Source organism: Trachemys scripta, chromosome 12 (assembly GCF_013100865.1).
Source record: "Trachemys scripta elegans isolate TJP31775 chromosome 12, CAS_Tse_1.0, whole genome shotgun sequence".
NCBI classification, from domain to species: domain Eukaryota; kingdom Metazoa; phylum Chordata; order Testudines; family Emydidae; genus Trachemys; species Trachemys scripta.
In genome coordinates, this window is record NC_048309.1 from 32,567,078 (window position 1) to 32,593,525 (window position 26,448).

The 26,448-nt window shown below is 52.7% G+C and overlaps 1 protein-coding gene across 1 annotated transcript in view; it reads left to right on the forward strand.

Moving 5' to 3' along the window:
* The window catches only part of LOC117886033 (arf-GAP with SH3 domain, ANK repeat and PH domain-containing protein 2-like), a 77,392-nt gene that overhangs the window by 8,139 nt on the left and 42,805 nt on the right, over positions 1–26,448 (forward strand). The window contains exons 2-12 of the mRNA XM_034787668.1: positions 1,634–1,708; positions 6,477–6,526; positions 6,631–6,760; positions 13,182–13,267; positions 13,758–13,833; positions 15,247–15,333; positions 16,818–16,918; positions 21,980–22,049; positions 22,794–22,881; positions 23,734–23,782; positions 24,635–24,798. Coding sequence (XP_034643559.1) covers positions 1,634–1,708; positions 6,477–6,526; positions 6,631–6,760; positions 13,182–13,267; positions 13,758–13,833; positions 15,247–15,333; positions 16,818–16,918; positions 21,980–22,049; positions 22,794–22,881; positions 23,734–23,782; positions 24,635–24,798 — 976 coding nt within the window. The remainder of the gene's footprint in view (positions 1–1,633; positions 1,709–6,476; positions 6,527–6,630; positions 6,761–13,181; positions 13,268–13,757; positions 13,834–15,246; positions 15,334–16,817; positions 16,919–21,979; positions 22,050–22,793; positions 22,882–23,733; positions 23,783–24,634; positions 24,799–26,448) is intronic.

Sequence of the window (26,448 nt, forward strand, 5' to 3'; positions counted from 1 at the left end):
AGAAAGGGTTGCTCAGGTGCCAGCATGCTGAGCGGGGAGCCACTTGGGCCAGCCAGTGGGAAATGCCAAGGAGCAGCAAAAGGAATTAGGTCTTTGCTTACAAAAAATGACAGAGGTGGTCCTGTGCCCAGACCACTCATCTGGGATGGGGGAGCTCTGGGTTCAAATCCCTGCCCCAGGTCAGGCAGATTTGAACCTGGGTTTCCTACACCCCAGGGAGTGCCCTACCACCAGGCTATTGGATATTGGGAGAGGAAGGCTCTGAGTATGCCTATTGGATTGGGCCCCGCGGACAGCTACATAGAGAATGTCTCGTTTGAGACTCCCAGGGCTAGGCATAAGCGAGGGTGCCGAGCTGCTCAGCACTGTCATCAGGACATAGGCAGTTTTGCACATGCTTGTTGGGAATGTAGGGAATATATTTGGCAGCTGAGCAGGGGTTTTGTGAATGCCAGTGGTGCCTGCATGTTGGACATGGGCCCCTAAAGGGCAGGTAGGCATCAAAATCCCCTTGTGAATGTAGCCCTTTGGGGCAGGGGCTGGCTCTTATTATGTCTTTGTACAGCACCTAACACATCGTAGTTGTAGCCTTCAGATTCTTCTGAAATACAAATGATACAGAGCCTGATCTTCTTCACCTGTGTAACTCTGTCAACTCCTGAATTACCCTGCTCAGAATCCGCTCCCTGCTGGGAACACACTTGTAAGGGTCAGAGTTAAGGTTTTAATTGCATTTTGAGTTAGACTTTGGTTGTGGTTTGAAGTTATTGGGGTATCTGATATATTCAGAGAGTAGAATAGATGGTGAAATGACTTAATCTCCTTTCCTTGCAGTGTTTGTCTTGTTTCAAAAATCCCTTGTATAGTGATAACTAAAAGCGAATGAGGTTTCCTGTCTGGGAATTAGAGCTGGCACGTGATCTCTCTAGTTATGGTTAGCTAAATGTATCCATTTTAGAGGCCCTTGTTTAGTTGCTTATAACTTGGACAAGTTTCATCTTTCAGGCTGGAATTTTCCATCTCTGGTTTCTGTCTGAGGGCTTTTTTTTTTCTTTCAAATATGAGCAGAATTGTTTTTTTTGAGAATTAAGAAAATGAAAAGTAGCCAACATTTTTGCCCGTATCAAACTCTCTTTCTCTGTCTGAACTGCTCTGGAAGCTCTGTGTTTGGAGTGGGACAGACATATGCGTTACAGAAGGCTGGTGAAAATCCCCTTGGATTTGGTTGTGGGAGAATATTTTCCACCCTGCCCTTTGCCAATGCACACCGGCTTTTCCCTCACAACCTCTGAGCTACCCACACAATGTGAGGAACCAGCAGGGAGTCTCAGCCCCTGTTCCTGCCTGAGGGTGCGTGGGATGATACAGAGCTCCCCCTGACACCTCCACACCCTGCCTGCTCCAGTTGGGGTGGAGGTTGCCGAGTTTGTCCTCCAGCTGCAGAATCAGGGCTCATGGGAAAAGATGGCAATCAACAGAATCTGTAAGATAAGTGCTTCCCCAAGGAGCCATTGTCCAGGATGAGAGCACTGAGGGGGATCCTCCTGTAGGCTGCTAAGCGGGTGAGACCTGTTGCCTGGCTTTGTGCTGGGGGCACTCAACGCAGGCTTCAGGGTCTCTCTTTTCTTTCCAGTTGCAGAGCTTGTCTCACAACATTAACTTTTCCTTGGACTCACTGGTAAAGAGAGACTTAAAAGAGCTCAAAGGGGTGAGTAGATGCTGAGCAGGCCTGTCAGGATGGGCCCTGGGAGAGGGGCTGCACCAGCTGAAGGATGTTCCCTGCCCCCCCCGTTTCACTAGCAGCAGGCAGTAGCAGTGCTTAGAGCTGGGTTCTGAGCTCTGTGGGAGCAGCTGGGCCCAGCAATGCTCCTGAGCCCTCCAGAAAACTCCATCTCTGTCTCCAGGGCCTTGGCTTGCAGCCACCTGCCACTGCTGCTCTCCAGCCTGGATGCAGGCATAGATGTGATTGACAGCAGGGCAATGTCCCCGCCCACCTCTTCACTCCTCCCCCTTCTGTGACCCAATTTGCCTACAGCCCTTTAGCTGAACCAAGGGGAGTCCCGTGGGAACAAAAGAACCTGTTTACCCCCAAATACTTCATAGCTTCTCATTACATCCACCGCATGAGCGCCCCCCATGGCCTCCCAATCAGCTCCCTCACTGGATGAGTGTGCACGCCCCCTGCACTGAGTGTGCCTGGCCTCCCAGAAAGCCCTTCCCCCGGTGACTGTGTGTCCCCGTGGCCTCCCAGTGAGCCCTCAGGCGAGTGCATGTCCCCAGGGCCTCCCAAGGAGACCCTGTTGAGTGCGTGTCCCAGGGTTGCCGGCCCTCCTGGTTTTGCTGGCAGTCTCCCAGAATCAGGCTCTATCTCCCAGAGGCTACTGAAGCCAAACCAGGAGATTTTAGTCCAGCAGTGCAGCGGGGCTAAGGCAGGCTCCATGCCTGCCCTGGCCCCATGCTGCTCCCCAAAGCGGCCAGCACGTCCCTGCAGCCCCTGGGAGGGGGGCAGGGAGTCTCTGCGCACTGCCCCCGCCCCGACTCCACAGCTCCCATCGGCTGGGAACTGCGGGGGTGGTGCCTGCAGACAGGGGCAGCGCATGGAGCCCTCTGCCCCACCAGAGGCCACAGGGACGTGCCACCCGCTTTCAGGAGCGACATGGTGCAGGGCAGGCAGGGAGCCTGCCTTAGCCCCGCTGTGCTCTGCCTGGGAGCCGCCCGAGGTAAGCGTTGCCCAGCCGGAACCTCCACACCTCACCCCCTCCTGCACTCCAATCCCCTGCCCCAGCCCTGAGCCCCGTCCAGCACCCAAACTCCCTCCCAGACCCCTGCCCCAGCCCTGAGCCCCCTCCTGGAGCCAGCATCCCCACCCCTTCCTGAACCCCACCCACTTGCCCCAGCCCTGAGCCCTGTCCAGCACCCAAACTCCCTCACAGAGCCTGTACCCCAACCCTCTTCCTGCACCCCAACCCCCTGCCCCAGCCCACTGAAAGTGAGTGAGGGTGGGGGAGAGCAAGCGATAGAGGCGGGTGGATAAAGAGCAGGGCATGGCCTTGCGGAAGGGGCAGTGCAGGGCCGGGGCATAGGTGTCTGGGTTTCTGTGATTAGACAGTTGACAACCGTAGTGTCCCCATGGCCCCCAGGAAGCCCCCAGGTGAGTGTGTGTCCCCCATGATCTCCCATTGAGCCCCCAAGTGAGTGCATGTCCCCCATGACCTCCTGGGGCACCCCCAGGTGAGTGCGTGTCCCATGTGGCCTGCCAGGGAGCCTCCAGGCAAGTGCATGTCTCATGGCCTCCCAGTGAGTCCCCCTGTGAGTGCATGGCACCCATGGTCTCTCAGCGGGGCATCCCTGGGCGAGTATGCACCTCCTGTGACCTCCCAGCAGGGTTTCCCCTGGGGTGAGTGTGCACTTCCCATGGCCTCCCAGAAACCCCTGCCCCCTCCCCGGTCAAATCATGCCCTCTGTGGCCTTCCACGGGCAAATGTACACCTGCTGTGACCTCTCAGTGGGGCCCCTTTGGTGTGAGCGTACGGCCCCTATGGCCTCCTCGCCCCCCGTCCTCTGGTGTTTCCTGCCCACCCCCGTGGTCTCTAACATATACTCTCCCAGGGAACTCACCCCACTATGTGTTTGTGTGTGCACATGTGGCTATGGGTGTGTCTGGGTGTGCATGGCTCTCCTAGCTGCATAGATTCCAAGGCCAGAAGGGCCTATTGGGATCATCTAGTCTGACCTCCTGTATAGCACAGGCCAGAGAATCTCCCTGAATCAATTCCTCTTTGAAGTAGAGCTGAACTTTTAGAAAAACATCCAATTTTGGTTTAAAAATTGCCAGTGGTGGAGAATCCATCTTGACCCCGGGTACATGTGTGTAAGTGTGTGTTGCTTTCAGGTGTGCTTCTCTGTATTGATAGCTGTGTTTGCACGTGCCCATTATTAGATGAAGATGGTAAAATTGTTAAGGATGCAGAAGAGGTAGAAGTGTTCAATAAATATTTCTGTTCTGGATTTGGAAAGAAGCAGGATGATGTGCTTGTGTCACACGAGGCTGAAGAAATACTTCCGAGTCCATTAGTAACTGAGGAGGATGTTAGCAGCGGCAGCTAGGGATAAATATTGCACCCAGAAGGCCTAAAAGTGTTGGCTGAGGAGTTCTCTGGCTCACTGATGTTAATTTTTAATAAGTCTTGTGTATATAAATACCTCCTCTGACAGGGGCCATGGCTGAATTTTGTTCAGGCTCCAGGATCTTGATACACCTCTGGGAATCCCGAGCACAGAGGCTGAGATTGCCCTCACAGCAATCCCAGGGGGAGGCCAGGAAGAGGCACTTGCTAGGATCTGGGACAGAATGTTAATAGCTGTGGGATACTGGGACAGCTAAGCAACATTGTGGCCCACGACTCCACTGAGAGCAAGGAAACTAGGCACTGCTAATAGGTGGTAGGTTTCAAAACTCTGCAGGGAAAGGGAAACTGAGGCACAGCTGAAAGGTGATGAGTCAGAGCTCCCCTGGAATGAGGGTGACTCTGGATAGTAGAGTGCTGCCAAATAACGATGCTTGGCAGAATGTGGGAAAAGCCCTAGAGAGGTGTGAAGCAACCGCTGGGTGGAGTCTTGAGGTTAAGGAGGGAGAAAGTTGCCCCTTAATCTATAGTTTCACATTGGTCACTGGAGGTGTAATTAAACCTGAGGGGGATGGGGGGAGCAAACACACTTCACCTTGCCCCAAGGAGGGGGGGATTGGGAACTGATCTATAATGTTGTCATGAAACTGTTTTGGTGTGGTGATTGGAACTGTTTATCTGTTGATTGACTGACTGTATGAAGTTTAAATTAATAAGTAGTAAAGCAGATGCGCTGTCGAAATGGGGGAGGGTGGGTAGAACATCCTTGGAGTACTTGTCATGTACCCCTGCTCTGTTCTCTTTTGAAAGGGGAAGAAAAGTGATGATTTGGGGGCGCTGTCCTGGCGCTGACAGCTCTGCTGGGGTACGAGGGAGGTTCCAGATGTCAGCCCCGCACCCAGCTGAGCGCCAACAGGCGATGTAAGTAATGCAGTGTCTGTGTGGACACTGTCGCCCTAACTACATCGACCTAAGCGCTGCGCCTTTCGTGGAGGTGGAGTTAAGTCGATGCAGTGGGTGACGTACATCGGTGGGAGCACCATTGCAGTGTGGATGCTGTCTTACGTTGACCTAACCCTGTAGTGTAGACGAGGCCTAAGTGTAAAGAGCGTAGAGTTGATATATTGAATAAAATGTGTGTGTGCATGCGTGTGTGTTGACTGCTTCACAACTGCTGTCTGCCCCTGAAAGACTTGAAGTGTAAAGCAGAAGCTTCCTGCTGTTGGGTGGAGTTCTGGCAGAGGGGTGTCTGAGTACAGGGCAGTCTGAAGGGTCAGCGCTGTGCCCAGAGGGGCTAAGTGGCTGGACAGCAGGTTCCAACAGTTGGGGGTTGCCAGCTAAAAGGTCTGTGGCCTGAGAGTGTGCTTAGGGACCCTGAGCTTCAGATAGTGGCTGGGCTCCATTCAGGCTCCAGGAGCTTGGAACCCCCTGGAAACCCACAGCACAGCTTGGATTCTCTTGCAACAATCCTAGTCGGCAGCCAGGAAGGGGTGCTAGCTAGGATCTGTGACACTTTTCTGGGGAGAAAATACCAGGTTATTAAAGGGCTCTTTAACCTAGGGAAGAAAGGCAGAACAAGAACCAACAACTACACGCTGAAGCCAAACAGATTTGTAACCATGAGAGTGATTAACCATTGGAACAAACTCCGAAGGGAAGAGGTGGATTCTCCATCTCTTGGTGTCTTCAGATCCAGATTGGCTGTCTTTCTGGAAGATGCTTTAACCAAACACGAATTACTGGGCTCAATGCAGAGGTAATGGGGTGAAACTGAATATTCCGTGCTAGCCAGGAGGTCAGCTTAAATGTTCTAATGGTCCCGTCTGGCTTTAAAATCTACGTGCCTGTGTATCCTTGTGTGCACACATCTGTGAACATATGTCTGTGTGGCTCTGGGTCTGTGTATACACACGTGTGGGTCTGTGTGTGTGCATGTGTTTTGGGGGGGGGTGTTCCTGTTTTAACTTTCATGCACGCTGCATGAGCAATAGGGGAACTCACTCTCAGCGATGTGCAGAGTGAGATGACGCAGATTCTCCAGCTGGTGAGTGCGACAGTTTCACTCCAGCAGCATGGGGGTGAGGGGGAGGGGGTAGCTGTAGAGAGCACTCTGGTGTCCCCTGCACAGCTTCCAGCCCCTGCAGGTTCGGAATGACATGTCCATAGGATACCACTACATGGGACACACAGACCAAGCTGACTTACTAGCTGGGCAGCTGACGTGGCCATAACGAACAGGCTAGAGTGCACATTTGGGCCCTGGCTAGGCAGGCTAGCAGCGCACTGTGGTGTGCGTAGAAAGCTCTGCCATGCCAGAATGTCACTAAGCACTTACCCGTCTCTTACCAGGACTTCAAAAAGCCTTTTGACAAAGCCTGGAAAGACTATGAGAATAAACTGTAAGTTGACCTGCCCCCATCCTCTACTCAGGCTCACTGGGAGCCAATTCTAATAAAGCCTGGCCCAAGAGAGCCTTTCAGGGTTTTTTTTCCCTTTCTTCAAGCACAAAGATTGAGAAGGAGAAGCGGGAGCTGGCGAAGCAGCACGGGCTGGTGCGGAGCGAGGTGGTGGGAGGGGAGATCGCGGAGGAGATGGAGAAGGAGCGCAGGATGTTCCAGTTAAACATGTGTGAGGTAAGGGGGGATGGGAGGGAGCAGCAGCATCCCAAGCACCTAGAGCAATGACCCTTTCCACTGAGCAGCACTGGCCTCTTCTCCGCAACTCCCACCTGCCGTGAACTTGGAAGTCTCAGCCGCGGGCCATGGGAGGGAAGGTGCAGAGTGGCTCAGGGATGGGGAGAGGAAACTCTTGAAGAGAAAGACCCCTAATTCTCACATGGTTGTGGGTTTTTTTTTTTAACTCCAATTGAATGTCTTTGTGAGGATTGTATCAGAGGGATAGCCGTGTTAGTCTGAATCTGTAAAAAGCAACAGAGGGTCCTGTGGCACCTTTGAGACTAACAGAAGTATTGGGAGCATAAGCTTTCGTGGGTAAGAACCTCACTTCTTCAGATGCAAGTCTGAAGGATTGTGAGGATTGTATCAAGGCCTCTTCCATTGCCAGCCAGCCTAGGTCCCAGTGGCTGCTTTTCAGCTTCTTGTTTGGCACAGAGATGTTTCTAGTGTTCATTTTTGACCAGATGCCTTGTTTCCTGTAGTCTGACACCTTGTTCAATGGACAGAAATTACAATTGTGCTCATCCGCTCTCCCTTCCCCATGGGCAGCGGGTAGAAGAGGCCAGGGGATGCTAAGCCTCCCCAAACAGGCGGGTGCTGCCAGCCTGTGTCTTTGGAGCCCTGCCACCAAAAAGGTGCCATAGTCTGGCCCATGTTCTGCCCTAAGGCCCCGTTGTGCTTGTCCTCTTCCCCTGTGGTCCCGCCTGCCGCTCATGCCTCTCCACCCGCCAAGTGGTGGGCAGGTAGGGGGGTGGAGAGGTGCGAGCAGTTGGTGGGGGCCTTGGGGGAGGAGGCGAAGAAGCGCAAGTGGTGGGAGGGGGCAAAGATGGGTAGGGTGGCCTCGGGGAAGGGGGCCAAGCCTCGAGGCAGAGCAGGGGGTGGGGCCACAGTCTGGACACCAGTGGCCCCCCCACTTCTCAGGAGCTTCCAGCGCTCATGCCCAGCCTCCCAAATGTGGGAGTCATGTGCTGCCCATGCCCAGGCCAGCTGTATTTGTGTCCCGCCCTTCACTGGGTACAGAGCTCTTGCTATTCCTGACATCCAGACAGCTGCTTTGTCTGACTCGGGTGCTCCTCAGGTCTTGTCAGCTTCGCCCAACACCTCATTAAACACCCCCAAGCCTCTAGTCCTTTCTGAGCAGCAGCCAGGTTCCACTGTAGCTACAGCCTGTCCCTTCCCCTTAATGCTCCCTGCTGCCTCATAAATGTAACCCCCTCCTTGTTAAATGCTCTCCTCCTCCCCCACTAAGTCCCCGGAGTCCCCAGTCTGGCTGGTCCTGCATGGGGCACTGGAAACATCCAGAGAAAGCTCCCATGGGGCCCTGGGTATAGCCTTTGTCCTAGCCATCTAAATGTAGCTTGCACAAGTTCCCTCCTCCTTGGAGGGGTCAGGGAGCATGCGCGGTGCAATGGAACATTCAGTGAATTTACAAGCAAGTAGAGAAGCTCCTCTCATGGATTGGTAACTGGTTTAAAAATAGGAAACAAAGGGTAGGAATAAAGGGTCAGTTTTCAGAATGGAGAGAGGTAAATAGTGGTGTTCCCCAGAGGTCTGTACTGAGACCTGTGCTGTTCAACATATTCATAAATGATCGGGAAAAAGGGGTAAACAGCGAGATGACAAAATTTGTAGATGATACAAAACTATTCAGGATTGTTAAGTGCAAAGCAGACTGCGAAAAGCTACAAAGGGATCTCACAAAACTGGGTGAATGGGCAACAAAATTGGACATGAAATTCAGTATTGATAAATGTAAAGTAATGCACATTGGAAAACATAATGCCAACCATTCACACAAAATGACGAGGTCTAAATTAACTGTTACCACTCAAGAAAGAGATCTTGGAGTCATTGTGGATAGTTCTCTGAAATCATCCACTCAATGGGCAGCAGCAGTCAAAAAAGCGAACAGAATGTTGGAAATCATTAAGAAAGGGATAGATAAAAAGACAGAAAATATCATATTGCCTCTATATAAATCCATGGTATGCCCACATCTCAAATACTGTGTGAGTTATATTGGAATTGAAGAAGGTTCAGAAAAGAGCAACAAAAATTATTAGGGGTATGGAACAGTTTCCATATGAGGAGAGATTAATAAGACTGGGACTTTTCAGCTTGGAAAAGAGATGACGAAGGGGGGATATGATTGAGGTCTATAAAATCATGACAGGTGCGGAGAAAGTAAAGAAGGAAGTGTTGTTAACTCCTTCTCATAACACACAAACTAGGGGTCACCAAATGAAATTAATAGGCAGCAGGTTTAAAACAAACAAAAGGAAGTATTTCTTCACACAATGCACAGTCAACCTGTGGAATTCTGCCAGAGGATGTTGTGAAGGCCAAGACTATAACAGGGTTCAAAAAAGAACTAGATAAATTCATGGAGGATAGGTCCATCGATGGCTATTAGCCAAGATGGGCAGGGATGGTGTCCCTAACCTCCTTTTGCCAGAAGCTGGGAATGGACGACAGGGGATGGATCACTTGATGATTACCTGTTCTGTTCGTTCCCTCTGGGGCACCTGGCGTTGGCCACTGTCGGAAGACAGGATATTGGGCTAGATGGACTTTGGTCTGACCCAGTATGGCCGTTCTTATATTCTTAAGAATCTATGCTGAGCATGTGCAAATGGCAATTTTCTGCCCCTTATAACTCGGCCAACTAAATCTGACCCACGTGTCCCAGGGAGAGCAAAGGTACCTCTCTGACCCCAGGACAGCCCCTGAAAATGCTGAGTCCCTGCTCCAAATTCTGGAGCCAGTGAGCTCTTAAACCCAAGCTGGCATGAGCAAATGCAAGGAGCCTCATTTGGCACTGCAGCAGTGCAGGGGAGGGGAAAAGATGGTGCCAAGGGCGGCATGGCCTGCCCAAAAGCAGGGGTAGGGGCGGGGGCCAGGGGCCAGGGCAGCTGTCCACGTGGTTCTTACTTACGGCCCCCCAGCCAAGCCATGTCCAGGTAAGAGCCGCATGTGGGGAGCTGTGGACCCTCTTGCCCTGGGTGGGGGGCCCACAGGGCGAGGAAACAGGCCACTCTTGACCCCACCCTCACCCCTGGCAAGTGGAGGGTCCGCGGCACGGCTCCCCACAGTTGCCCAGGCTCCCCAGCCAGGCTCCAGTCGCTGTCCTGGCTGAGGGGGGACGGGGCCTGGGGGGGAATAGGAGGGCCCCTGCCAAAAAGTGGACGGGCCAGGCCTGTCCAATTTCAAAAGGTGGGAGTGCCCTGGCTCCCTGCCCCCCCCTCCATTCCGGCACCACTGGCTGGTGCACAGCTGGGAGTACTGCTCACCCAGCACTCCTGGATCCAGAACTATGCAGGGACCCCTGGCCAGGGTACCAAGGATCATTTCCTTGAGACAGAAAGAAATCCCAGGTAGGAAATCCCAGCCCGGAGTCAGAGAAACTCTATTAACAGGAACAGGCACAGGGCCTGGCCTCTCTGGGACCCAGGGTTGCTAACTTTCTCATTGCAGAAAACCAAATACCCTTGCCCCATCCCTTCTCTGAGACCCCACCGCTTCTCTGAGCCCCCCCTAGCTCACTCTATCCCCCCTCCCTCCGTCGCTTGCTCATTTTCACCGGGCAGGGGGTTGGGGTGCGGAAGGGGGTGAGGGCTCCGGGATGGGGCTGGGGACAAGAGGTTTAGGGTGCAGGAGAGGACTCTGGGCTGGGGCTGAGGGGTTCTGGGAGTGGGAGGGGTGAGGGCTCTGGCTGGGTGTGTGGGCTCTGGGGTGGAGCCAGGAATGAGGGATTTGGGGTGTAGGAGGGGGCTCCAGGCTGCTCAGGGGGTTGGAGTGTGGGAGTGGGTATGGACTCTGGGCTGGGGCTAAAAAGGAGGGGTTCAGGGTGTGGGAGGGGGCTTTGGGCTGGGGCAGAGGGTTGGGGTGCAGGAGGGGGTGCGGGCTCCGGGCAGCACTTACCTCAGGTGGCTCCCGGGAAGTGACTGGCATGTTCCTCCAGTTCGGGAGCGGCCAGGTAGCTCTGTGTGCCACCCCTGCTGGCAGGCACCACCCCCACAGCTACCTGTGGTTCCTGGCCAATGGGAGCTGCGGAGCTGGCGCTCGGGGCAGCAGCAGTGTGTCGAGCCGCTGTGGCCGCCCCCAAGCTGGCGGGACATGCCGGCTGCTTCCCAGGAGCTGCGCTGCGGAGCTGGGGAAGGAGCCTGCCAGCCCTGCTGTGCCACCAATCGGACTTTTAATGGCCTGGTCAGCAGTGCTGACCAGAACCACCAGGGTCCCTTTTCAACCTGGTGTTCTGGTAAAAAACAGACATCTGGCAACCCTACTGGGGCCCTCAGACACTGATGATGTCCCAGGAGCCCAGCTGGCTATCTGCAGCATTGCTAGGAGCACTCTTCTCCTGTGCTGATTTGGCTGCCAGCTCTAGCTCCTTCCTACCCCCTCCTCACACAGTTTGACTCATCACAGTCTGACTCCCAAGTGCCCCCCAGGCTCCTCTCCTTCTCTCCCTCCCCCTGCTCTTTTCTCCCCTCCCCTCCCCTGCCCTATAATACTTGTAAGAGAAACAGAAATAAACTAAGCCAACCCTTTCTCTCCTCCCCCCACAAAAAAACTGAAAAAGAAAAGAACAGAACTGAAAAAAAACCTGTCACCCAGAAGGGAAGAGAAACCCCAGCCCTGCCATGCCGTTTGCTGTCCAGCACTCTGCTCCTGTCTTCTAGCCCTGCCCCTCCGGGGTGGGTCTGTCTTTCTTCCTGGTCTCATTTCAAGTGTTGGATTCATGTGTGGGTGCTGGGTGGAGGTGGTGACCTGTGCAATACTGGAGGTCAGACTTGATGATCTGGGTGGTTCCTTCTGGCCTTAAACTCAGTAACTCTCTTTCTTGTGGGGGCTGGATGCTCCTCGGGGCTGGGCCTGTCTCCTGCTGCCACAGTGCACATAATAAGAAATACAGTGCGTTAAAAAGGCTGGAAAGTTGGTCAGTATTGTTAAAAATTACTTAGCTGTCATTGACCTCATCCCTGGAAACACCGTTTCTGCTGAAACTTTCCAAAATTATTGAGCCTGAGGCATATATTCGGCATGAATAAGTTCAGCCCAGCTTGTTAAAGTTTGGCATCATTATAAGCAACAAAACCCAGGACGTGTTAAGTAACTTCCATACAGTAGTTGCTACCATTAGAAAGGAACAAGCTTGTATCCCTGCTGGACTGGACAGCCACACAGGGGCAAACAGGTCTGTAGCAACACCCTCAATCATCCGTTCCCTCATAAGAGTGACCGGGAAAGGAAGGGGGAGGTGGCTTTCTGGAAAGATGAGTTTATTAACTCACGTTCTGGCCACTTTGGAGCTCACACAGGCAAAATCTCCCACGCACTCCTAATCTCAAACACACTGTCAGCCACACTCTTTTCTTAAAGGGCCAGCTCCCATTAGCCAAATTCATGCCCTGAAAATGCAATAGTAAAAGAAACTAGCACAGCATCCACATTCACTTCTAATTACAAGGTTCTGCAATGTAAAGTCATTCCAGTAGTTACTTCAGAGTCCTTCCACTAATTGTTATACATACATATTTAAGCCTTCAACACAGACCACTTCCACATTAATTACAGGAGTAACTGGGGTCTGTATGTTGTTGCTCTCTATGCTGGACCATCCGATAGGGAGCCACAACACACACACAGGCAGTGGGTTACACAAATATTTGTGAGACAGTGGAACACTGTGCATCAGGATTCTTGGTTTCTATTTCTGGCTCTGAAAATAGATTGTGGTGTTGTGGTTACAGACTGGGTAGCTAAATGTACCTGTTTGGGGCATCTCTGGGGTTTGAACCCAAGACCTCTGGATGTAAACACCTGAGTCGTTGACACCTGACCTTAAGAACCAGACCTGTCCAGTATGGAAGTGAAGTGGAGTCATAACATTCTATATGTGGTCTAGCTTCTAGAGATTAACCGAGCCAGAGTGGGTTATCGTGCGATACACGAGAGCCTAGTTTGACAGGTATATTCTGAGGTGTGTGGCAAAGTAAATGAGACTTGGCCTTCTAGTATGAGCCCTGGGTTAGCATTAAATGACCTCACTCCCGTTCAGTGAATCTGTATGAAAGCTTGACTCACAATAAGAGCTGTGAAGAGCACAGAAGTGTGAATAGGAGCTAGTGGAATAGCTGTGGCTAATCTCCAGGCTTACAGATCAGTGCACCATCTACTAAGGCTACACAACACTGTGTTAGGCAGTCTCTGCTGGTCTCTGGCTCGCTTCCCAGGAAGTCTATAGCTAGCACAGAATGGCAAGACTGCAGTAGTGGGAGCCCAAATCATAAGTCATGGCAACACAGAGGGTGATAAGTAAACAATGCAGAACCCAGCAGGTAACAAGAACCAACTCCTGGGTGTGTTTTCCCCTCAGTATCTGATCAAAGTGAATGAGATTCAAACCAAGAAAGGAGTGGACTTGCTGCAGAACCACATCAAGCATTGCAATGCTCAGTTCAAGTAAGAGTGATCGGTCATCTTTATTCCCTATCCTCCCTTTCTTTGCAAGGTCCCCAGTTTAACTGAGGAGACCTGGGCATTGATTTATTTTGCAGTGAACAAATATCCTGCAGTCACCCTCCACCTATGTGGTAACATGCTCAGCTTCCTCTCCCTCTGGAGATGGTGTAGCCATAGGACTCTACGGTTGTGTTTGTCCTGCAAGTTACAGTACTTGGTACTTGCATTTTGACAGTACAATACAAAAGCAATTAGAGTGCTGGCTTCCCACTCCTCGGTTTGTTGTCACTGGTTATTATGAGAATCTGGGGTTCCTGATAATGATAAGGTGTGTGAGGCCAGGACTGTTGGCCCAAGAGGGTTAATAATGACACAGCAAAGCAAAGGCTCTAAGGACCGCAGTGCTCAGCGGCATGTTGTTCACATGCAGCACTGTCAATGCTAGGAGCTTCAGTTCAAACCATTCTCTCACATTCGCTTCTCCTGTTAGTTTTTTCCAGGAATGTTTAAGGGCAACAGAGACGCTTAAGCAGTTGATAGAGAAGCTCACCCCTGAGCTACAGAGCGTGAGTATGCATCATAACGCCAGCTCACCAGGGACCAAGGCAAGAGGGGGGCATGGGCCCTGCAGGAAGAATGTCTACCCCCTTCAGTCTCTTTTTACCCCTAAGGAGGCTTCCCATATGTCCAGCTTTTCTGGGTCATGACCTCGGTTTTGGTCTGCCAATCTCTATCTGGGTAGATTTTTAAAATATTAGTAATTGTCCAGGATTTCTCCTCCCCCCACCCCACGTGGGGGGCTGACAGCTGAGGTTGCAGCCTCCCCACCAAATACCCCAACCCCTCTCCCCCCAGCACCTCCTCCTCCTCTCTCCAGCCATATCCTCTTTTTGGGAACCTGAAATATGTTAGTCCTACCCCTAAGGAAGTAGAGAAGATTTAAAGGCTAAGTGGAAATTTCCCAGGGCTTGATAGCTAGGATAAGTGCATACAGCTCATGAAAAGATTTGAGGATGCTACTGTACACTCCATGGTCCTATCATCTTTTTAAAGCGCTGCTTTTGTTATCTCTCTCTGATGAGGACGAGGTTGCAATCCTCATTTGGGTGGAGTACTGATCTTTAGTGCTGAGCCCTCAGACACACTGCAGGTAATTTTGGAGCCTTCCTTACATGCTTCCCTCACAGTAATTTCGAGTTTAATAGATGTACAGCTGGCTGGTTTTGATATTTTGCATGGAGACTGACTTCACCAGCCCAAGGTGGGTTCTCCAGAAAAGGCTCAGTGCCAGTTCTTTTAACACTCTTGGTCTCTTTACATTTGTAGCACATTAATACAAACAACATTTAAAAAAACCCTCCAATACATTGTCTCAATACAAGGAATGAAGAACAAGGCATAATACACAGCACTTGCAGTGTCTGTTAATGCTATAAACACACAAACCCTTCAGCTATGTCTGCCCTACAGGCACGTTGAAAATTAACTGTCATTTTCTGGCAAACTGAACTTTTGATCCTGTTAACTGTTTTCATTACTGACTCATCTCAAGAGGTGACCATATTGAGGTTCAGACTTTTGGATAGTCAGTGCCCGGTTCAGAAACATAAACAGCTGTTGTAATGATGACATGTCCTGAGCAAACGTTGTTTATATTATTTAGTCAAACCATAGCCACTATGGCTTCATTTGAGGAGCGCTGAGGAAACACTGCTGTTCCCTCCACCTGCAGATAGCTCTGTCCAAGCTGCTCTGGAGGAGATGGGATTTTGGAGAAGCTTGTATTACAGTAGTACGTGCCCTGTGCCGTGGTGCTGCACGGGGGGGCCGTGTTTTCAATATGGTGCTTCCCACAGGAATGGAAACTCATGTGTTATGTAGTGTGGGGGAGAAATGCCTGTCTTGCCTAAGAGAATGAGAGAATGAGTGGGATGTACAGACAGAGGCAAAGCGAATCACTGTGGTGTGATGCCTTTCAGATGAAGGTCAGGCAGGACGAGGAGAAGCAGCAGCTGTGCTCCCTCCGGGATCACCTGAAAGCAGCATTACAACTGGAGCAGAAAGAGGTAAAGCGTGTCCCCCTTCCTAGGCACTGCCATTACGGCTGCCTGGTGGAGTATTCATGGGGAGCAACTGATCAGAGCAGTCACTCCGGCCCAATACTGTGCGTTGCACAGCATCCCCGGAGCTCATGCAGGGAACAAGGCATGTGCAGGGTGGCAATGGCAAGTCCATCTCATTCCTGGCTATGGGCTGAGCCCTGTGAGGTGGGCTCTGCCCCCCACCCAGGGAGCTAAGGGGCCAAAGGGAAGCAGCTCTCCTTGCTCAAATCCGGAGGAGCCAGGGGGATGGTGAGGGCTCTGCTCTATCCATGGCCCTGCAGAGTTCTCCTTTGGAGGCTGTGGATTGGATGTTGTGAGTGAATTTCATGTGCCTGGAAGGTGCTGGAGTTGCAGCCCTGGGGACTGGAGCCCACTCTTCCCAGAGCAGTTGGGGAATGGGAAGTGGAGGGCATGTCTCCCTCACCCCTCTGTCCCGGCAACACGCTCCTCCTGTTCCACAGAGACCCAGCTGCTGGAGATGCCTGGCTGTCCCAGGGGAGTAGGTTGAGGCTGAGGTGTTGTCGTGGTTTCTGCCTATTGAGATTGTTGACTGCCTCCCTCTCCAAGGCAGCCCGTCCTGACGGCCTTACCCAGGGCAGCCCGTCCTGACTGCCTCACCTGCAACCCTGGTGATGCCCCCTTTGCAGGCTCCCTGGGGATTGTGCACATGCCAACGGGCAGTGCAGTGTGGGGCATGCAGCATCCCCAGGCTGGGCCGTACCAGACTGCCCTAGCTGTGGGGAGTAGGGACTCCAGAGAGAGGGGATGAGCACAGAGGGAGCAGCAGGATCCCCTCTGGTACCTGCCAGAGGCTGTGGGAAGACAAGGAGATGAGGGGGCCCAGGGAGATTGGAATGGGGGGAGGAGGCCTCCAACAACCCTCTGGTAAGACTCCCACCTACTCCCCTCAGCATTAAGCACCCCCCCAATGACAGGAGATCCAAACCTGACCACTCACGTACCCAGCACGCTGGCAGCTTCCCCAGGGCTTACTCTGTCACTGGCCTCTCTGCTGCCGCTACTGCAAAAGGCCTGTTCTGGTGGTGGCTTTGTGATGTGGCCATGTCCCCTCCCACATACCCCTCCTTTCAGCCAGGCCACAGAGAGCGGCTAGGCAGAAATGGCTTCAGTCACTACTGCCCTGCAGTGGTTTGGAAACAGGGCCGGGCTCCCTCTCCCTTCCCATGCCCAGTTTGGGTATGGGGCAGTGCTGTGGAGCAGACTGAGGGATCTGTGGCTTTCTGTACCACTTGGTTCAGTCTGTGTTTGCTCCCTGGACACTGCTCTCCGAGTTTGCTTCTTGCCACATTCGCTGCACTCTGTATTAACATCACATCTCCTCCCTGGATGGGACCTTTCTAAGATGCCAGTCTGGAATATCCCATCAGGAGGAGTCACCCTAGGGAGAGATGGGCATGGGCTAACGGCGACTTCTTTCTGTCTACTAGGACTCTGCTAACAAGCAGCTACGGTACAACATGCACCAGCTGCAGGGGAACAAGCAGTATGGGACTGAGAAATCGGGGAACCTCTTTAAGAAAAGTGATGGGTAAGTGCAGATCTCGCTAGTCTGTAGCGTAGACATTAAGGGTCTCCAGTGCAGCCCCGCAGCCCCCTCAGCTGAGTTACTGAGCTGACCTTGATACTGTGTCTCCCTCACAATGCGTTCATTTTGGATCAGATGGGAACAGTGCTGTGTGCAATGAAAACTAGGGGCAGCAGCATAAACAAAGGGGAATGAGAAATAACATGGGGGGGGCAGTTTCTAGTGACAATCTGCGTGGGGGCTGGGCTTAGGGATGGCAGCACGTGGTCCCAGGAGCATTCACTGCAGACTCCCAAGCTGAACCTCCTTTGTTTTTTTTCTACCAGTTCCAAGTCTTTCCAGGTCCCTTTCCTATCCTCCCCATGCTCAGTGGCATGACACTCTGCCCGGGTTAGCCTCCCCTGAACACTTCACTAATGTCGCTCCCCACAACATTAAGGAAGATATTAAATGATGGAACAATGATCTTCCTGCACAGACCAAAGCCATTCACAGGAGCTCAGTACCATGATCCCTCTGTGACAGAGGGGGCAGGGAAGACACAGGGCAGTGAAGGGGCCACAGCTGGTGGATGGCAGAACCAGGAATAGAAGCCAAGTCTCCTGCTCCACTGTCTTATACGCAATGGGAGGGAACACAGGGCAGCTGGGATGCTAAGAGACGCGTACGATGATGGTGTCCCAGATCAAGGTTGGCTGCACCTGTCTCCATTGGGTCGCTCTGAATGCATCTCCTCCAGATCTGAGGCCTCTAGCTTTCACTTCTGTGAGTGGAGTCCTGTGATTTCCCACACTCAGACCGGTCCTTGTTTTCCAACCACATTTGACCAACAGGTCCGACTGGACTAGGAACCTGTGTTTCTTCCTTTGGGGAGCCGTGATGAATACAGTGACCCAAACTGCTCCTGTTGTCTATTGTGAACAGCAGTAACAGCTTAATGAGAGAAAAGGATTTTAAAACAACAGCAGGCCTACACACGACTCCTGCTATGATAGAGACCTCTTTCTTCTTCAAGTGATGGCCCTCTATGGATTCCAAACGTGGGTGCACATGTGCATCATGTGTCAGAGCGGGAACAATTCTGTAGCAGTGTCTGTTGACCCGGACGTGCATCATGCATTGTCCTTGTATTCACAGCCAAGGTTATAAGAGGTTGTGTGCATCGACTCTGCTCCAATTCCCTCTTACCGCCACATGGGCAGAGTTGGAACCCCTGTTCCTCCGCGTTCTTAGCCTAGCTAAGAGAGTTGATAGTCTGTTCTGCCTTTGCGTACATAGTTACAAATAGTATTTTTCTTGTTTTTATAATGTATTGTAATTAGTTAGGTTTCCTTTCAGACTTCTCCCATTGGGGAAACTTCCTCACCTGGGGACTATGCCCTGGCAAGTCAGCTTCAGAAACTGCGCTTTGTGCCTGCGCTCCTTCTCTGTGAGCGACGAGCACCAACAGTGCCGTACTGCCTCGGCGAAGCCCATGTTGTGGCCCACTGCACCATTTGACGTTTGTTCCCAACCTGAACACGGGAAGCCAGGGAACTTTGTCTCTGTAAGTTCATCGTGGAAGAGGCTATGTGCCCATGTATCTGTCGATACTGCCGCCGCCTGACAAGCCCTGCTCTGACCATAAGAAGCACAGCCATGGGCATACGGACAGATCCCAGTCTGGGACTGCCCCTAAATGCAGCATTGCCTCCGCGAGCCAGGCCCAGTTGGGTGAGAAGTCACATATCAACCTGGCTGCTGCAGCTCCCAAGTAGTCCAGGACAGAGAACAAAGAGAAACACTGCTGCATTCACCGGTGCCGCCACCAACTGCAGTGCAGTCACCACTCCAGCAGCGTTGTCACTGCACCCGCCACTTGCACTGCCAGCATCCTCCAGTCTGCCATGCGCAGTCCCCCGCACTCCCAGCTGCCTAGAACCGATTTCTTTCAGGATGTAGTCCGCATCAGGTGTGGGTTGTTACTGTTTGATGATACGCTGTATCTAGTGTGGGATGGTAGATGACAACTAGGGGTGTGCAGTCAGAAGGGTTTTTTTCCCTCTACTGAAATAGATTCTTCTGGGATATTTGGGTGGCCCATTCAATGATGCAATATGCTTCTCTGATGGAGTGTCCTTGTTTAGTGAAGGCAGTTTTAAGTGTGTTTAGGTGTGTATCCTGGACTTTCTCTCGGGAACATATTCTGTGGCATCTGATGCTTGGCTGTAGATAACAGATTTCTTGGCATGTCTGGGACTGTTACTGGATCTCTGAAGGTAGAAGGTAGAAACATGTGTTTCTTGTGCATAACTGTCTGTAGGGTTCCATTGCTGAAGCTGATCGTAGTGTCCAGGAAGTTGATGCTGGTGTGGGAGTGTTCTAGAGAGAGTTCAATGGATGAATGGTGGTTGTTAAAGTTGTGGTGGAAATCTATGAGGGAGTCTAAGGCATCTGTTCAGAGGATGTATCTCAAGTATATCATTGATTTTGTGGGGCATTTTTCCAGAATAGTCCATGAAGAGGAACACCACAGACAACCATATACAAGAAAACCATGGATCACCACACCTACCTTCACAGATCCTGTAACCACTTCAAACACACCAAGAAATCTGTTATCTACAGCCAGGCACTCAGATATCACAGACTATGCTCCGAGGAGAAAATCAGGGATACACCCCTTAACACACTTAAAACTGCCTTCACGAAGCAAGGACAATCCACCAGAGAAGTAGATTGCATCATGGAACTGGCCACCCAAATACCTGGGAAGAACCTGCTTCAATACAGAAAAAGCGAGAGCCTTTGACTGCACACCCCCAGTTGTCACCTATCACCCCACATTGGAATCCATATGGGGTATCATCAAACAGATACAACCCATATTTGATGGGGACTACATCCTGAAAGAAATCTTTCTTGAACCCCTTTTCTGGCCTTCAAACCTCACTAAGCTCATCATCAGAAGCAGGCTCCCCACTGACCATGACACAACAACTCAAAGCGGCACCAGACCCTGCCAGAACAACAGATGCAAAACCTGCAGACATATCTCCATTGCTATGATGACCAATACTCCCCACAACACACTTTTCAAGTTCCATGGGTCCTACACATGCCTATCCCAACATGAGGTGTACCTCATCTACTGCATCAAATCCCCCAAGTATGTGGCTGAAGCTAGACAATCACTATGCTCTTGAATTAACTCTGACAGAAAAATGAAAAAGACAAAAACACCAGATCACATGTAGGCAAACACTTTTCACAAAATGCTCACACCACATTTGACCTCTCAGTCCTTGCTCTCAAAGGAAACCTGGACAACACCTTCAAAAGATGAGCCTGGGAACTTAGGCTATATCTACATTTCCGCCTATGCTGGCAAAACATATGTCGCTCAGGGGTGTGAATAAACCACCCCCCTGAGCAACGTAAGTTACACCGACATAGACAGAGACCCTGGATTTATGGTCTATTAAAACAATTTGTAACACACCCTGCTGCCTACTAACCCTCCATTGTCATCCACTGCAAAGGTGCTAATTGCCCACTTCATTTTAAGTGGTCTCCTACAACATGTGAAACCCTTTTGCTTAACAATCTGTTCCACCTTAGAATTGTAGAAATTTAGGACTGGAAGGGACCTCAAGAGGTCATCTAGGTCAAACCCCTGAACTGAGGCAGGACTAAGTATTATCTAGACCAGTGGTTCTCAACCTTTGTGGACTCGGGGCCCATTTGTAAATGTTTATGGCCTGTCACAACCCAGTAAATAGTTTGGGGGTAGAGGCCCTCGGGTGGTTTCAATTGGATCCTGCCCAGGACTCACCCCAGAGTGGTGGCTCCTGCAGCTCCAGTGCTGTGGGACTGGCTGGACTTGGCTCTCCGCTCTAGGCATTGCAATCTCAGGGGTTGCAGCGCTGCTCAGGTTTGGCCCTGCTCCCCTGACTTTGTGAGAGTGGAGTTGTGACCTGGCTCCTGAGGTGGCAGTGCCACTCACTCCCATTTGGCGCACTGGGACTCCTGTCATGATGACAGCTGGGCCAAATCTGAATGGCGTGGGGACCTCAGAGGTTGCAGTGCCTGGAGCAGGGAGGCGAGTCCAGCCTGACCCGTGGGACAGGAATCACAGGAGCTGCCATGCGACCTTTTGAAACATTCTGGTGACCCAGTGCTGGGTCCTGACCCACGGGTTGAGAAACCCTGCTCTACACCATCCCTGACAGGTGTTTATCTAACCTGTTCTTAAAAACCTCCAGCTTGGACACTCTGGTTACCTTCTCCAGACCTGAGGAAGAGCTCTGTATAAGTTGGAAGGTTATCCCTTCCACCAACAGAAGCTGGGCCAGTAAAAGACATTACCTTGCCCACCTTGTATCGTGCATAGATTATTACAGACACTTCCAAATCCATCATGAGTTTGCAGTGCAATATGGCAGCAAAGAGGCCAAGTAAACCCTGGAAATGATCAGGGGCCGAAGGGATTGATGTGCAAAGGAGACTGGAAGGGCGTAACATGTCCAGCTTGGCTGAGCCGTGCCTGCAGGTTGGGAGGGGACAAGGCAATTTACAAACCCCTGTGGGGTGTAAATATCAAGGCAGGAGAAGAATCTAGGACATGACAAGGGCTACAGCTAGAAGTGGAAGGGAGCACATGAACTGAGCGGCCTGGAGCGCATCCTAGCAGTGAGCTCTGCCAGGCTGGGACTGGCAGCAATGGCAGCCCATTGCTTAGGGAAAATGCTGTATACATCGTCTCCAGTAAGAGGCTGTGCTGCCCGTCCATCACGCCTCTTGCGGTGTGCCACAGGCCACCTCACTCAGATCACAGCAGGCCAAGGGCTGCCCCGCCTTGCTCTTGCTACAACCCCCCGCCTGCACGAGCCAGGCAGTTTGTCAGGAGCAGAAGCTGTGGCCTTAGCTGTGCCCTCCTCTCCTCTCTGCATTGCTACCTGCAGTGGTGCTGCTCTGCACGCTCCTTTGACAGGCTGGTCCCTGGCTGAAGGGGTCTCCAGCCCCCTGGGCAGAAGGACTTTGAGCATCTCCTTTGAAATGAGAGAATTCCTGGTTCATTTTCAGGTTGAGGAAGGTCTGGCAGAAGAGGAAGTGCACAATCCAGAATGGCTACCTGACCATCTTTCACAGCACGGTAGGGCCGGTGCCTTCATCACCTTCATGGCCCATGCTCAGAAGTGGTGGGCTGAAAAGGCCTGTGGGATTCAGTCCCTTCCAGGGGGTTGTGCAGATGATACCCACAGTGAGTCTAGTGGTTTTCCCTGAGCCTGACTGGAATCCCTGGAGTATGATCTTCTCCGGCCCCATGCTGCTGGCCTGGCCCAATGCCCACTGGAGTCTTTCCATTGAGGCTGGAGTCCCTGTGCCCTCAGTGGACCACAGGCAAAGGCACTAGGGTCTTGCCCAGACTGAGAGCCTGCATGGCGAGTGCACCAAGCATCCGGGAGCAGGGGAAAGGTCATTGCTGTGATTTCTTTTATTGTTATTGATGACAGCACCAGCAAGGAGAATGTGCCTGGGTTACTGGGAAGGCCCACTGCATTCTGTCTGACTCCTGTCACTGGCCTAGCTGAGTGCTCACAGGCTTCAATGGATTTTCCCTCACAGCTCCCAAGGGAGGCAGGGCAGGGCTGTTATCCCCATGGACAGAGGGGAACTGAGGCCAGAGAGACTAAGTGACTTCCCCAGGCTCTTACAGAGCAGGGTCTTGAACCTGAGTCTCCCAAGTTTAGGTTTGTCCCTAACCGCTGGAAAGTTCTTCCACCCTGTTCCCTGCCTCAATGACCCTAATCGCTTGGGAGCATGGCAGGGACCTGCCCCCAGGGGTTGCTGTCCTAGCAATGCTGCGAGTACTAAGGCTCCATCTTCCATCCACTAGCTAAACCGCCCACCAGCCAAGCTGAATTTGCTGACTTGCCAAGTGAAGCCGAACCCGGATGATAGGAAGTGCTTCGACCTCATTTCACGTGAGTCCCATTCTTTGTTTCGTAATGCCTGGGGAAGGCCCAATTGGCAGCCGCGTGCTGGATTTCTGACTCAGGGCCCCGAGAAGGTGGCATGTCAGAGAACCAATGCAAGCAGGCAGCAAGGTGCATGGCAGGGGCACTGATTGTGTGGTTCCAATGGGGAGCTATAAGCCAGGCCCAGGGCATGGGGATACAGGGCATGTTTGCGAGGCCGTTTGCAGTTCTGAGCTTTCAAGCTGCTCGACAAACACTGAACTGGGGTGTTGTGATGAAAGGGAATCTCCTCAGCGGGATTCGCTGGAGTATGTCCATGCTCGATGTCTGCCTGGGTGGGTGGCACTAGCAGGAGGAAAGCAGAGGTTCAGTTACAAACACATTGTAATGCAGGCAGCTTAGCCAACCACAAGAGTTCCTAGGTATTGGTATTGCAGCTCCGAGTCAGGGCCCATTCTGCTGGGTGCTGTTCGTGCAATTCAGTGAAACACAACACCCTGGATGGCTTCCTGAAAGGACTTGGGGCTGAGGAAAGATTGACAGCAAGAGCGGTAGAGCTCAGTGATGCAGCACCTTCACAGCCTCAGATGCTTGCGGCTTACGGGCATGTGGTCCAGAGCTCTTGCACCTGGCCCCCCTGGCACCACCTTCGGGTGGGGCAGGCAGGGTGCTAACCTATGCACATTGGCTGCAGAGGCTAAGTGAATGAATGGGGTAGGAGCGGCCCCTCTCTGTGTGCTGGACTGTGCCATACACCCCTCATCTGGGGAGCGCAGACAGCTGGCTCTGGGCGGCGTTGGTTCCCTCTGGGTGCTGGTTTGTTTCAGGTCTAAACACAAATGGTTCTGTGTATCTCAGATAACCGCACGTACCACTTCCTGGCAGAGGACGAGCAGGAATGCACCGCGTAAGTACCGGGGTGGGAGCAGAACGGCTCCTTGGGGGGGACAAGTACCAGCCCTGAGAGCTGCTGAATGGGAGCCATCTCACTCTTCTGCCACAGGCTGGAGCCCTGTGTCCTCCTCGCCCCTCCAGGAGGGAGGGCAGCAGCGTAGCCAGGCTGAGGCAGAGGCTGCTGATGCCTGATTTGCCCAAGGCCATGGCTGGAATTCAACGGCTCCTGGGCCTGCGTGTGGAGCAGCAGAGCCAGCAGGCTCCATGTTGCCTGGCCCTAGCACCAGCCAGCACAGTGGGACTTGCCTGCAAAGCTCTGCTGCCTCCAGCCTCCTTCTCTTGCCCATCCCCAGCTGTGGACGTGGCGGCTGAAAAGTGGCATTCTCTGTTGGGCTGCCTCTGTCAATGGCCTGTCTGAGTTCACTGGCCCTCACTACCAAGTTCCTGCCAGTAATGAGGTGTGGGGAGGAGCCTTCCTCCTCTGAGCCTGCACAGGCCTGTAGCCAATGCTTTGGCCCACCCCAGGCAAGTGTTGGTGCAAGGCAAAAGGTGCTGGGCAGGTCTGGAAGCACAGTGCCCACCTCTGCAGCCCTGAGATGCTGCTCTGCAGCCACTCTGGGGCTCCTGCCAAGGGCCAGGCTGAGGCCACGGGGCAGAGTCCCTCTTCAGAGCAACATGCATGTGCAGAACTCGAGGTCTCCACTGCCCCATCACCCTCCCCATGTTAGCCTTGAGCACAGCAGGGCAGCCATGGCTCATGCCTAGCCCTCGCCGCTGCTCCCCCGTGCACCAGAGTACAGAGCCCGTACCCCCTTGCTGACATGGAACAGGGGCCCCTCTGACAGCAGCTTCCTCCTCCTCGCAGCTGGATTTCTGTTCTCAGCAACAGTAAGGAGGAGGCTCTCAACGTGGCATTCAGCCGGGTGCATGGCAGTCGAGAGAGCAGCATGGAGGGGCTGACCAGGGCCATCATCGAGGAAATCAAGTGCATGCCAGGGAACAGTGTGTGCTGTGACTGCTCAGCACCAGGTGAGCGTAGTCATGGGGGGATGGGACAGGGACAGACACCCTAGAGCCGCTGCACAGTCAGCACCCAGCACAGTGATGCAGTGACCGTACTTCAGCCAAGCCAGCAGCCGTCCCAAAGGCAGTCGCTAGCCCCTCCGCAGCCCTGGACTCCACTCACAGCATGGGGCTGCCGGAGCCATGGGTGGTAGGGAGCATCTGGGCACCTTACCCCCACCCCAGCCAGCACACCACTGCTCCCACCCCCCTCACCAGCACCATTCAGGGGCTTTCCACAACTCTCTGGGAAAATGCCCTGCACTCCTCCCTCCTGCAGAAATACCCGGTTTGGCAGGAGCCCCACATAGAGCTTTCCCTGAATTACAGCCTTGAGGGAGGGGGACCAAGGATCTGCCCTCAAGTTCCTTGGACCCCCCAGAATCAATGAAAGGATCCTGCTGTGCCACTGCTCGGTGAGAGGAGACTGCGTCCCCTCAGCCATCACTTAGCTGAGCCCTTTGCACCTCCCAAATCAGTCCCTCTAGCCCCCCTCCCTCCTGCCCTTTGGCTCCTCCCACTCAGTCACTCCTGCCCTCTGCTGCTGGAATCCTAGGTCCGATTCTGGTGCCCACAGTCCAAGAAGGATGCGGATAAATTGGTGAGGGTTCAGAGAAGAGCCACGCAAATGATGAAAGGATTAGAAACCTGCCTCACAGTGATAGACTCAAGGAGCTCACTCTAGTTAGCTTAACAAAGAAAAGGTTAAGGCGGGATGTGATTAGTCTAGAAGTACCTATGTGGGGAACAAATATTTGCCGGTGGGCTCCTCAGTCTAGCAGAGAAGATCTAACACTCCAGTGGCTGGAAGTTGAAGCTAGACACATTCAGACTGTAAGGAGGTGTACATTTGGCGGAAGGAGTTACTAAGGGGAGTGGTGACTTCTCCATCCCTGGCAAGTTTTGAATGAAGACAGGGATTATTTGGAGTTCGCTGGCCTGTGTATGCAGGAGGACAGATTAGATGAGGCCTTGGAATCTGTGAGTATTAAAGGTGGGATGTCGGGCAAGAAACCCCAGGAACGGCCTTGTACTGGAGCACTGGCAGCACGATCACCTCTGCGCTGGCAGCAGCCTACAAACCCCATCAGCACTTGCCCCTTTCCCAGGGTGAATGGAGGCACAGAGAGGGGAATGACTTGGTCAAGGTCATCCAGCCAGTTAGTGTCGGAGTCTGGCAGCCCCATCACTACCGGCAGCGATGGAAAGCGCATTTCCGTGGGCCATCGGGGAAAGAGCATCTTCACCAAATTGCTACAGCAGCGCAGCTGCACCAGGCAGATGTGCCATTTTAAGTGTAGACCTGCTCTTAGTGCCGCTGCGCACAGCATGCACAACCCACAGCAACAGCATGGCAAAGCAGCCAGCAGACCTGTCCGCTTCCATCCACAAACTCCAGGGGGATGACAGTATCCAAGGTGAGCTCCTTGCCCAGACCCAACAGGGGCCAGCTGGGGGGAAGGGACTCCCTACTCTCCTCCCACCCCCATCCAAAGCTGGAACATTTTCAAATTATTTTTACATGTTTGCCATGAACAGCCCCCTTTGCCATCCTCCACTCAGTCAATTGTGTAAAGTCAAGTGGCAAGCGGCTCCTTGACCCCATGGCACTTCCCT